The 13356-nt window shown below is 41.5% G+C and overlaps 1 protein-coding gene across 1 annotated transcript in view; it reads left to right on the top strand.

Annotated features, from left to right (window-relative positions):
• Positions 1 to 13356, top strand: part of TMEM245 (transmembrane protein 245) — a gene marked incomplete at its 5' end in the record, with an annotated part of 132644 nt that overhangs the window by 71894 nt on the left and 47394 nt on the right. Inside the window, 2 exons of the mRNA XM_025212024.1 lie at positions 789 to 920; positions 8688 to 8810. Coding sequence (XP_025067809.1) covers positions 789 to 920; positions 8688 to 8810 — 255 coding nt within the window. The remainder of the gene's footprint in view (positions 1 to 788; positions 921 to 8687; positions 8811 to 13356) is intronic.

The following is a 13356-nucleotide window of genomic DNA, read 5'->3' as shown; positions in this document are numbered from 1 at the left end:
CCCCACAAGCCCCCCCCCATACACATGCCCCCACACCCCCCCCACACTGCTATACATGCAGACCCCCACATTCATACCGCCTCATACTTTCAGCCATCCTCCCCCACACAGTCCCCCACAAACTCCATACCCCACATCTCCACACACTCTCACATGCTCCTCACCCCACACCCCCACACTTGTCCACCTCTCATAGGCACACCCATACCCCACATACCCAGAGCCCACCACAAACCTATACCCACCTCATCCCACAATATACAAGAGGTAAGACTTCATTTTAAGCTATTATATACAATCATTTCTATGTACACTACACAAATGCATGTAAAACAGGACAAAAATATTTTTAGAAATCTGGTTCTGAAATGGTAAAACCCCTTGCTGAAAAGAATACTTCCAGGGGCAAGGGGAGGGACTTCTGGTGGCAAAGGTCAGGTGTTAGGGGGCAGGACTTCATCACAACATAGTAACTAGGGGGCTGGGCGCCTGTCAAGGGGCGGGGCTACCCATGCGGCCCTTGACAGCTCGCCAAAACTGGGTAAGTGGCCCAAAATATTTGCCTGCCCCTGCTGTAGAGCCTGCTGACTGATTTTGGCCTCCCCACTTCTATTTCACAGCCTTGCAAACTGTTTTTAGCTTTTTCAAAATTGTAGGTCCACCCACAGGAACTAGTCTGCCACATGAAAGTCTTTGGTTTTCTCATTTCTGTAAATTGCTAACATTCAACTTGTAAGTATTGTTTTATACCTATTTAACTTAAATGCATTGCTTACATCTTTTTTTAGAATGTAACATATTCTGGAAGACACAAAGGGCACAAGTTGCACGTTAATCGTCAGAACAGCTGGCTGGGTGACATTTTGGACTGGCAAGATATTGCTTCCTTTGTTCATGACAACATTGAGACATTTCTATCGGTATGTATCTTACCAACTCAATTCTTGCAAAATATTCTCCTTTTAAATTGATCTTAAGTACTACTTGCTTATCACACTTTAAGAATAAAAACATACTTAAGAATGTATGTAAGGTTCTACTGTTATTGAGACAAAATTAATGTTTTAACTAATATTTTTTAAGCATCAATCCAGTTCTGTATTTCTCAGCAAATCTAAAAACGTAATGGGTTATGATCACTAAACACCGTCCCATTTCAACATCCATAAGAATACAACTTGTCCAGCCTTCAAGCCACTTCTGCCCAAGGGGTGCCGCTGTTGCAAGATTATTCTATTCTGCAACTTAGTTTCAAATTAAGCTTCCGTAAACCATTGGTTTCTCCTTTTCTTGAAGTTAATGCTATGAATATCTGTTTATCCATCTATTTGTGCAAGACTTGGTACTTGTCAAAAACTTATTTGCTTTAGTCAATTTTCCTTCAATTCATATCACTCTATTTCTGTGGCACAGTTTTATTCTTGTCTTATTTGATCATTACACTTCCTATTTGACCTATATTTTATCACTTTTAAGTTGCCTATCCGCAAGGGGAAAACTAAGAAGCTATAATAAAACAGACCTCAATTTTTGTTTTCAGAAGCTGAAAACAAATCAAGGGTAAAGTCAAAAATTTAAATACTTCTGTAGTTCATTTGGAAAATTCTGACTTGGCAAATGCAGAATTAATGGAATTCTAATAAAACTAACACTGATAATATTTGACCCAAAATAACTATTTTTTGTTCACAGTTTCAGTCTATCAGAAGTATCTATCAGTATCAAGGTTGTAGGAGAGTGGTTCTTCAGCCTCTCTTTTTCCACGTTACTATTCATTGTACTGAAAGGAGCTTATTCCTTCTTTATAAAAGTTCTATGAAGAATGAAATTAATATTTTACACTGTATGGGTTCTTGAATTAATGCCCTGGACGTTTCTCACCTCTTGGAAAAAATAGCTTTAAAATCAATTCAAACTGAATTACTCTCAAGTGGTCTATTAGGTCAGAGATGCTTAATATACAGAACTTCTTTATTAGTTTAGGCAGTTTAAGTCATTGATATGAACTGTCATTGTAAAATAGAAAAAGAACATTTTTAGGTTAATGTTTATCTGTTGTCTTGGAAAATAATTTATTTATCTTACCTTCAGCCCAGCATTTCTTGTGGATGCGATTTAAACTAGTGTTCCCCAAGGCATTTTTGCCATGGGCTGGTAAGCATGAATTTATCATGTGTTTATTCTTTTTACTCTAAACCACTTCTAAAGATCTTGCAGTTGTGACACACTAAGAATACTGGAACAGGATGAAGTAATTTGAGAAAAATCTTTATTACTTTGAATATTTTTTTTACTCTATACAGAAATTTTGTTTATCTTGAAAAGACTTGTGCAAATATAAGTCAAATTAATAAAAATGCATGAGCACATTTAAATTACTATGCAATTTCTGCAAAAGAGATTGGAGAAGGATTTGCATGCAACAGGTGTCTTAATGCATTTCCGGAAGGTGCTCTGATACCATTGTGATGACTATGCTGCTATAATATAAAAAGATGGGAATAGCAGAGAATTTCATGAAGAGGATAAATATTTTTAAGGACTGAAATCTGAAAATACATTTTTAATGGAACTACCATACAACTTCCAGCAATATCAAGTGTTTTATTTTCTTTATATTTTACTTTAGAAATAAGAAAAAGAGAAGCTCACAATAGAGACAGTTTTCCTGTTTGTATCCATGAACTTGCTCTTTTATCTTTTGCTAAGGGAAACACCTGTCCCTTTTCTCTACACACTCATGTCCTTTATGATCTACTGTAAACTGCTGAGTATAGTGTGAAGTTGTAAATTATGATTTTATATCCTTTCTGGGTAGTATTCCCTTGGCTCTTGCTCATGAGATCCGTTACACAAATATCGCTCTCTCTGTTTCAAATGAAAATCAATGCAAAGTTGGTTGGTGTGCACTGCTAGGATGTTGAAACTTGAACATAATTAAAAATGTTTAGTATCTTAAAACCATTGGGCATTTTTATACATGCAAGCACCACAGCACTGGGCACTTTGAAAAGCACCTGGCACTGCGTCATTTGCAGTTGTGTAAGTGGCAAACTGCACATGACTTCTGAGAAAATGGTGGCGGCATGCTTTTGAACTAAAACACACAGGTGTTTTAGTTCAAAAGTGCACTGCCACCATTTTCTGTGCTCTGACACACATTTCACGGCTTCTACAATGGCATATGGTGCAGCGCAGTTCGTATCAGTTTGCATGCAGAGCAGACTCATTTAATCGAGTCTGCTCCAAAGCGGCGAATTTCCAATGCGTCGCAGGGCAAAAAGGTATGTGTATAAATGTCCAAGATGCTGAATTACCATCACATACAGTGGTATTTTTAGGTATATTTAGGATTTAAGTCTTTTTTCAGGTGATGAGAACCTTTTATTCGCTTCTTTGGACTGAGTGTTTTATTTGTCTAGTACAGGGGCTGGCAATCATTTGGATGGAGGGACGCTTACTGAGTTTTGGCAAACCATCAAGGACCGTATGACAGGCAGCTAGGGGCAGATAAATATTAATTTTCTAAATTTTTTAGGTGCCCCATGGGCCGGATAGAATGGCTTGGCGGGCTGCATTTTGCCCACCCCTGGTCTAGTATGTCTGTTATTTTGGAGGTGGGCTTTTTTTCTTCAGTGTGTCTTTGCCCTGTACTTGGGCAACAAAAAAGATAGGATTCTGGAGAAACTAAAGTTCATTGGAGCTACCCTGGACTCTGCAACATTATCCACTTACCTCCTGTGGGATATCTTTGCAGTGTTAAGCAGGTTTATTCTGTTGGTTGAAAAATGCCCAGCAACAAAAATTGGATCCCTTCTGTCTGTTCTTAGGCCTGTAACCTTTTGCATTTCTGTGACCTGGTGACATTCCTTATCCTAAAGGCCTACAAAGCTGGAAGCATGTGGTGTGGTGCACTGTTCGTTTTATTGTTGCATCTCTGTTCAATGTCCTTATGTTGCTTCCCTGTAAAGCTAATACACAGAGAAAAAGGGGTTAATAAGGGTCCCTGCTAAATGCCAGAGCTGCCCACGTGTGGGACAAGACTAGAAGGATCTTCAGAATCAACAGGACTTGAATAGCTGTGTGGAACTAAAGGTGGGCTTTAGTATTCATCCTTTGGGGAAGATGTACCAGAGGCACCAAAGTGAGGAGACTGATAAGAAGCCATGACAAAGGTCAGAGGAGCAAGGAAAGAGGGTGGTGATCCAAAACAGTCTGAAAAGAGACTCACTGACTCCCTTTTGGGGCTTATGGCGTTATATACTGGGGAGAGAGTAGCTAAGTAACTTTGGAGGGCTCAAGCTATATGAGCTGAATTGGAGATAGTAGGGGGCCTGCTTTAACCCTTCAGAGGGAGACAGAAACTTTGGCTGGGCAGCCTTTGCCACAATAAATGTTTTTAATGAAAAGGAACTGTTGTTTTTCTGCCTGTGATTTTTGTGTTGCACTTCTCCCCAGCAAGAGGCAAAGTCCCTCTCTAAAAAGTAGAATTGGAAGGTAACACCTGGAATCAAAGCTGTGGAAAACAAGGGAAAGTTGAAAAATGAAAGGCCAGGGTCCTGAAGTTGGAGGTAGTCATCTCTACTCTAGGCTGGTTTCAGGGGGTACTCAGACCAGAGAAGTCCCAAACAAGAGCTCCCCTACCCACTCTGCTTATTGCCTCAGCAGAGTTGTACCCCTATATCATGAATAGGAGATTAAGGATTTCAGATCTATTTTTGCAAATTTGGGTTGCCCACTGGTAGCTCTTTTTCCGAACAGCATCAACAAGAAATGCCTATCTTTGTGATTCAGGAGAAACCTCAGCCCAAGCTTCTATCCGATACATTCCTAGGACAGTTCTGGTAAGAACTTCCTGTTACTCTCTAAGTAAGAGTTCTCACAATGTTACCACTTGTCCTGTTTCTCTTGGAGTCAGGCAAAAAGCATTAACCTTAATTTGTCCTATTTTGCCACTCATTCTGGACTATCTGATAGAGTTTAAGCATGCTAACCTCTATATCACTTCCATTGAAGTGTGCATGGCAGCCTTTTCAGTGTTGTATTCACTTAGTGAACAATGGCATATGTTCTACCACCCAATAGTCTTAAGATTTCCAAAGGACCTTATCATAGCGTTTTCTTACATTAAGGTGATTTCCATCTGGACCAGCAGATAACCTTTTGAGGCGGGGAGGTGTCTTTTTCCCCCCTCCTTGAGTGCTTTTCCATATTTCCTAGATGTCAAAAAGCTTTGACTTATTATGCACATAGAACCAGACCTTTCAGAAATCTTCATGGCTCTTTATCCTTAGCAGGGAGATTGAATGATACAGTAATCTCAGCCCATAAACTGTCTGGCTAAATATTGGATATGATCTGAGCCCACCAAAGTGGAACTATAGTCCCAAATGCAGGTCCATTCTACCAGATCCCAGGCCATTTCCATGGCCTTCCTATATAATATTCTGGATAGGCAGTTGCATTTTCAGTACTATCTTCTGATCCCCAAGTCTACACCTTCCAGAATGGGGAGGTCTTTGTTTTGATCTCTGGGCTGCATGCAGTCTTGCATTTATAGCTGTGGAAAAAAATTCCACCTCTAGAAATGAGTCTGGGAAAAAGAGTGGTGCAGGTGGTCACTTTGCAAGTAACTGCCCTCTCTCTCCTGCTCCTCACACTTTCCCACAACCCAGGGTGCTTGTGGTCTGGAGAAGGCATGGGGAGGATCAAGGCAAAGACCCCTTTCCCACTTCTCACTATGGATTAAGAAGGTGGTATGGGACTCACAGTACTGCTACCCCCACTTGGCTCCTGGTGCCTAGGAGCTGAGCAGATGGAGCTGCTTGCTCCTCATTCCAGGGACTCCCAGGGCTCGGAAGCCAAGCAGACAGAGCAGCGAAATTAAGATGCCTGCCCTCTTCTTTATGCCAGGGGCTCCAAAGTGAGAAGCAGGCAGGTTGCTTGCACCACTGCTCCCAGTGTCTGGGAACTGAGTACACAGACCAGGACAGCAAAGTCCCCTGCCTGCTTCTCACACCAGGGACACCTGTGTATGAGGACCTGGTGGGGAGCAGCTGGCTGCTGCTTCTTCACTCTCCTCCCAGCCTACAGGAGGGGAATAAGTACCTGTGCCCTTGCCAGACGAGGTTACTTCAGGCTCTGGAAAGCAAAGGAGGCTTTCCCTGCAGCTACACTCCTGTTCCCGGGAGTATCTTTCACCTGATTGGAGTCGAGCAGTTTTTCTCTCAGATGCTCTACTTTTGCTCCAGGAGAAAATGCTGAAACATATGTACACTCTTGGTTTCTGCTGGAAGAGTGGCAGTTCTCTCAGTGGGAGCCAAATGTCTATATGTGGCCCAGGTCTTTCCTGAAGGAGGGAGACTTCTGTAGTTCTGAGAAATTTGGTTGTAATGGCCCAAAACAAGCACTTGCAAGAGTAGCACAGATTTATTTTGTAGTGTCTCTCTCTCTCTCTTCCCACCTCCCTGCCAGGGTCAGTTGTTTTATGTTTATATCAGTGATAAACATCTAGGTTCTCCTTTATTTTTGTGAATATATATTTATATACAAGTCTATTATAAAGACTTCTACTATAAAGCTTTTAATTCTGTTTCCATAATTTCTAAACTGTAAAGAGGATGAAGCAAGTCTCTTGCAAGAAGTTACTTTTTTAATGGCTCTGTTTTTGTCTCTGATTTTCTTGTCTTCATAAATATTTTATTAATCTGTATGGAACATTCACAACTAAACTAGAAACAATGTGAAACACCTACTTATAAAAGAAAAAACATAAGTATTTTTATATGAAACAATTTACTTATCTATATTTTGCAATAATCAGTCATTTTTAGATGTTGGGTAATGTTAAATGAAGTTTGTTTTTGTGACTGTCTGAACCATAATAATAGGAAAGAGAGAAACCAATGTGGGATAGGAGAATTGGTACAAATTCTTGCAAAGAATTTTTTGAATTTTACATAGTTCTTTTATATTGTATTAAAGATCAGAACTGTTAAGCCATTTGTAAAATAGTTGCAGGGTTGAATTCCCATTAAATAACTAATTCCAGGGATTTATTACTCCAAAATAGATACTTATTGGTTTGGTTTGCTAGTTGAAGTGTGGGGAGAGAGAATTATTCTGCATAGTAAATACCTTTAATAATGTTTGGAATATGATTCTGACATGCATTCCTTATTTTAATTTTATGGAACACATTCATACACTCCTGTTCCTTTATAGGTTTTAATACCATGCACACTAATGAGGTACTTGAGCACTTCCCAGAAGTGCATTAAGCAATATGACTAACAACCATCACACGTCTGTTCTTTCATTCTTCCCCTGTGGGGAAGAAGTATGTGCAGGAGTATGTGGGTTGAGTTTGTTTTGTTTCATTTTTAATAAAATTCTATCTAGATATACACACCTTGCTTTGTTATAGAGGGTAAAGTCACAGAAATCCATTTTGTACTTGGAGCAGAAAGCCGTGAGGTTTGTGATGGTTCTGTTTTTTTGCAGGAAATGTATTTCAGTCTTGAGCCAAACCTAATAAAGTTCTATCCCCTGTGCAGATGAGGTCTTACTTTTATAATAAAAGGGTACCAAAGTTGTATATCAACCACAGTCTTGTTCCCCACCTTTATTTAAACAACATGTGTTGAGGCCCTTAAGCACCTTGAACATAAGGACTAATACCATGAATTGGATTCTTTATTCTGTGGGAAGCCAGAAAAAGTGTGATGTGTTTCTGGTAGCTAGGGTTACTCTGGAGATGCTGCAGCATTCTATACTAGTTGGAGTTTGCTCAGTACTAAAAGCCTATTACCTCAGTATAATGTATTGGTGCAATCCAACTGGGACAGAAAGAGGGCACGAATAATCTCATGTTATTTTTATAAGCATTAGGAATGACACGTTGCTCAGCTAAATTTTATGTTTAAGTAGATTTGATAAGTGTTAATGCTGAAACTGTCATATTCGTGTTAGTTAATTTTACTGAGATTTTAAATTTGTTTTTTCCCCAAAATTATTAATTAGTTTGCCTTTTACCTGGTTCTAACCTTTTTCTCTGCAATAAGGTGGTTACATTCTGCTCCAAAATCACATTGGTCTACAAGAGCATCATAGTCATACAGGTCTTTTCTTCCTGTTTTAATTTACATCTGCTGCCTCCTCATTTTTTATATCCTTTCCTTCATCTTCCTCTATAGGGTTGGGGTGCAGGGGAGGGAAACTATTTCAGTAGATGAAAACACTAAAAAAAAATGTTTTTAACACAGGTTTATATTTCTACCTGCCAGACAAGCTGCTGGCTTGAATTTGGGGGGAACTGACTGTACTGAAGAATGAACACTTCTGACTTAGGAGACAGGTCAAGATTCATTTCTAAGTTTCCTATTTCAGGTTCCAGTGTTCTTTCCCATTTGTGCTCTCCTGTTTTATTAGAGTTGGTTAAAGAACTTATATTGGAACATTTTTGGATGGAAATTGGGAACTTTGGCTGCCAAAATGAACATGCTCATTTGGCTTAATTGAAAAGTTTAAGAGTTACACAAAACAAAATGTTCTTCTCTAAAGCATTTTTTTTTTCCTGGTGGAAAGAAGAATCCTTGCAGAAAGGGATCACTTTCTAAGCTTCTCTGTATTTTAGGTCATTCAGCTTCAAGTAGTGAATTCAGGTATCTGTTTCTTTTCTTTTCTAGATCTTGGAGTCTCTGTGGATAGTAATGAGTCGCAATGTGAGCCTGCTGTTTACCACAGTAACAATGTTGGTGACTATCCTCTTTCATAGTGGGACAGCCCTTCTCAATTTTGTGCTCTCACTGGTAAGTTACATGCAGTGGACTGTTAATGTGATTAGCTTAGTATAACAGAGTGGTGTAGTCTTATGAGTGGCAGACAGCCCTGGGGTAGGAGCGGACCTGTGGGTGATTAGCTGGCAGTTAGAAGCCCAAAGAGGTTTTGCTGGGGGAAGGAACAGTTTGCAGGTAAGGAACAGACTGAAACTCAGCAAAATTCACCGCTAGGAGGGAACCAAAGTTAGAGTAACCTCTCCTGCCACGTGGAGAAAGTCTAAAGGCCTGCTGTATTCATTTATTTGTCTGGACCAAGGAATACTGTTTTGTGTTATGAGGACTGGCTCTGGGAGCCTACTTCCGAAGGACTCGTAAGGGAGCAAAGCCTGCCTGCGTGGCACCAACCTGCTTACACTTACTTCGCTAATAAGTAGACATATTTGTTTGCTTCCACCAGGGGGATTTAGTTTTTGTATCTTTAAAAACAAAATCACTTTAATGAATGTGTCTTCATTAATCAAATTTTGGGGTGTTGGAGTGATTTGGCTGTGTAGGGGTATAGTGAATCAAGATATGGCAGGATGTGTAGCAACTTTGTTCATTTTACTGGTAGAAATTTGAGAGATTTACTCTGGTAGAAATCTTTCTGAGAGAGTGTGTACAGCCATTCAGCCTGCAGCCACGTTCTCTTCCCTCCACCAGAGAAGGACTTAAAGGGGTGGATTGGGGAGGGGTCAAGAAACAGCTTCTCTGCTCTGCCCCTAGCTTTTTTGACTGGAGATCCTGGCCAAGGAAATGGGTAGGAGGCTTGGCTTCCCTGCTCCAGACTCCTCCCGAACCAGGACCAGGCCAGGAAGGTAGCATGCAAATGTTCCCTCTTGAGAGAAACCCTCTCACAAGGGAGATCTCCCAGATTGACACTGGCAGAACCCTTGTATGCTTCATAATTCTACCAGGAGACCAGCAGTAGAAATGTAATGACTAAGACCGTGAACAGACATTTGTGAGTAATGCAGATCACCTCTTGTTTACGATAAAAGATTTAATCTTTTCCTGCAATCAGTGCATGTTTTCCTCATTCTTGATGGGTTGTGGGTGGTTTTGAGCCATCCTGAACACTTTCCTCCTGATCATTACCAGTATAGCTTCTGGCAGCATAGAAGTTGGTATCAGTTACATGTGGTAAAATTCTCATCCCATGAGGGGGATGAGGAGGGTATCATTCTAGAAGTTATGTATTGTTGGGATGTGCAGAAGGATACTCCTGTCAAACTGCTTTTCCTGGACACATGCTCTACTTGTACAAGCGAAGCTGCACTTTTCCTTTTCGACTTTCAAGTGGAATCTGTAGAGAGCTGGTTAACTATCTTTTCATATATGTTGTGCCCCTGGAGTTTCAGGAAATAGACAGTATGGCTCAATCCTTGCACAGTCATGTGCTCTTAAAATGTCACATTTTATGTACTTAAATTTTGGAGTTCTAAATACCTTTATTTGGGAATGTCTTTTGTGTCCTAATGCCTACATGTGCCTTCATTATCTTGGATCCAGTTGTAGCAGGCTTATAGGAAAAGGAAAATTAAAACCCAACACATTTTAAAAATCCCTATAGATATTATCTAAAATTTTCATAATTAAGATAGCATGAATTTTACATCTGTTCTTTTAGGATTGTTTGGGCTTAGGGCAGGGATAGGCAAAATGCAGCCCACAGGCTGCATCTGGCCTGCCAGTTGATTTGTATCCGGCCTGCAGCTGCCCCTGTACCACTCCTCATTGGACCAAGCCCCACCCCATCCTGCCATGGGCACTTCCAGCCTCATCCATCTCATACTCACTGGCAGCATCACCCCAGCCCCAACCCCAGCCAGTATGCACAGCTTCCCAGCAAGTGGCTGGAGTAGGTAGAAGGCAGCCAGGAGCTGAAGCCCCATAGATTGGGACAGGAGCCCACTCCACTGCCACTTTCTCCTTGCTTGGCTGGGCATGTGGGGCATTGTACACATGTTTGTGCTGCAGCACTTGGCGCTTTTAAAAGTGCCCGGCGCTATGGCACATACATTTTATATAAATGGTGAGATGCGCGTCAGTGGTGAGAAAATGGCTGCAGAATGCTTTTAAACTAAAACACACTGAGAGCCCATCAGCTTGCATGTGGAGAAGGCTCAATTAATCTAATCTGCTCCGACGTAATGGATCTCCTGCGTGTCAGAGCAGGCAGTTGTATGTGTATAAATGCCCTTGGGCTAGGGCCAGATGTTCAAAAACCCTGATCCTGAATTGATTCAATCTTTGCAGGTTAGTTTCACCTGCCTAGGCTGAGCCGGTTGGTAACCACACAGACATCCCCTCTGGACTGAAAAATGGAGGCATGTGCCTGCGGTGGCTCAGGCTAGAAGCTGAGGGGGAGCTAGAGCAACCCTCCCCTTCCCTTCCCCTCTGCAGTGCTGAGCTGATGAGGGGCATGGCCAGGCAGGACGCTTTGATTAGGGAGGGGTTTCCCCCATCCCCAGCTGTTGATAACAGAGCATTGAGTTACACAGCAGGGAGTTAAACCTGGAGTTGTTAACATTTATCAGCCCATCAAACAAAACAAAAGCTTCTCGTATTAGTTCAAGCTCTTAAACAACTTTTTCCAAGGAAGTAACAGGGGGACTTTACCAACTACCTGTTAATTAGCTCCAAAAAGCCCTAAGCCAACACTGTCCTGTCTGCCTTTGTCCTGTCTCCCACAGCACAGACTGTGGCCAGTATGTAGTATGCTAGCTAATGCTGAGAGGTGTCTGTGCAAGGCAGAGGGGCAGGAGGAATCCTTGCTTGAGCAGGTAGTGGAGTGGGGTGTGAGTAGGAGGAATCCAGGCAGATGCTACTGTGCCTGCAGTCTCTGCCAGAGCTCCAGCCAGGGAGCAGAGGGGCAGGGCCAGCCCTACTGGGCTGGAGCAGAGAGCAGAGCCCTGCCCAGAGTTGCAAAGCAGCTGGGATGCTGTGGGACTCTGATTTAACTTAAACCAGGAAGGGGTCTGGGACAGACATTACATACACTGGTTTCATCCAAATCGGTTAAGTCTGATATTTATTACATTCAACCAGGTTTATCTCAGACTGGCTTCAGCTGTTTTCAGACTGGTTTATCTGCACTGAACATCTGTTCTGCTGCAGGTTTAAACCAGTTTCTGATCACTTAATCTGGTTTGTGTGTAATGTCTGTCCCTAGCCTTGGTGTCCAGCATGCGTTCCCGTGGCTGTTGCCACTTCCCCATGCTGTTGGTATCAAACTGTTGGCCTCCTCCCAGGCTAGGTCTGGACTTGAATTACTTTGCTCCTTGTGGGTTAGTTCTGGACAGAGTCAGTGGTGGTTTGGGGTGAGCAGCAGCAGCATAGGTGTTAATACAGCCTTTGCTTACCCCCTGCCCTACTCCCTCACTGCCCACACACATCCCCAGTGAGCCTCTGTACTTGGAAATTCAGCAGCACCTCATGGTCCTCCAATTCCCAGCCCCTCTTGGAGCCCTGTTGACCAAATGAAACTGCTTCATGGGTCAGGCCATACCTTTGATATCTTTGCTTTATGACTGCTTGCTCCAGTGCTTTTCGTCCTTCTTAGAGTTGAGGCACTCCTCCATAACTTTTGTGAACTGAGTGGCATTCCATTTCAAGAACTAATTTATTTTTTACAGTGCTTCCTTCCTTGAAGAGGGGCTGGGAAAGGAGGAGCAGCTACCAGAAGAGCCTGGGCTGCAATGTGTTGGGGTAGGAGGAATGGCTGGAAGGGAAGAGCTTACACTTACCTCCTCAAGCTTATCTCAGTTCTATCTCCCGTCTCCCAGCAGCACCCTTCAAAGCTTGTGATGGCACCCTCATTGAGAATCAGTGACTTACTTGCTCTATAAATAATTAGTATTTCTTTAGAGTTCTTCCTGAAATGGAGCAACACTTTTCCTAAGTATATTTCCACAAAAGGCATTGTTATAAGAAAAGCAATTATTATGGGAAACTGTATGCAAAGATACTGATTATTTAGTTACCATATTACATTTTTTTAAATGAAATACCTCCAGTAAATGTTACTTACTAAGCTCATTCTTAATTACATGGTGGGGTGGGGTTTTTTTGGTTTGGTTTTTTTTGGTATTGTGGCTTTACTAGCACTACTGCACTATTAAAGTAGTTGTTTCTAATAGTACATGACAAAGGTTTATGACTCTATTTTAGAGTGTGTATGGCTTAACTTTTAAAAGTTTCTTATTTAATACTGAATCTGATAGCCACAGCTGTGTGAAGTAATTAGTAATGACAAAGGTGATTTTCTTTCTTACTACTGCAGCTGTGTGTTGTGACAGCTGCTGCTTTAAAAATCTTCATGACTGGAGCAGAGCCCAATGCTTTTGATCACCTAGATTTTAGCTATTGAGGTGCCTAGGATGAAGGGCTCTGGCCTGCATGTGAGGTTTTGGGTTTTTTCCTTTTCAAACTAATCTAACGCTGACCTTGGATGTGTGACTGAAATCCTTGTGTAGGTTTTGTTGTGTAAAAAATGTACAAAATGGACATGTTGAATAAATGGTAGAAAATAGTC

The sequence above is a fragment of the Alligator sinensis genome, unplaced genomic scaffold (assembly GCF_000455745.1).
Source record: "Alligator sinensis unplaced genomic scaffold, ASM45574v1 scaffold1140_1, whole genome shotgun sequence".
NCBI lineage: Eukaryota > Metazoa > Chordata > Crocodylia > Alligatoridae > Alligator > Alligator sinensis.
This window is presented reverse-complemented; position numbering and strand designations above follow the sequence as displayed.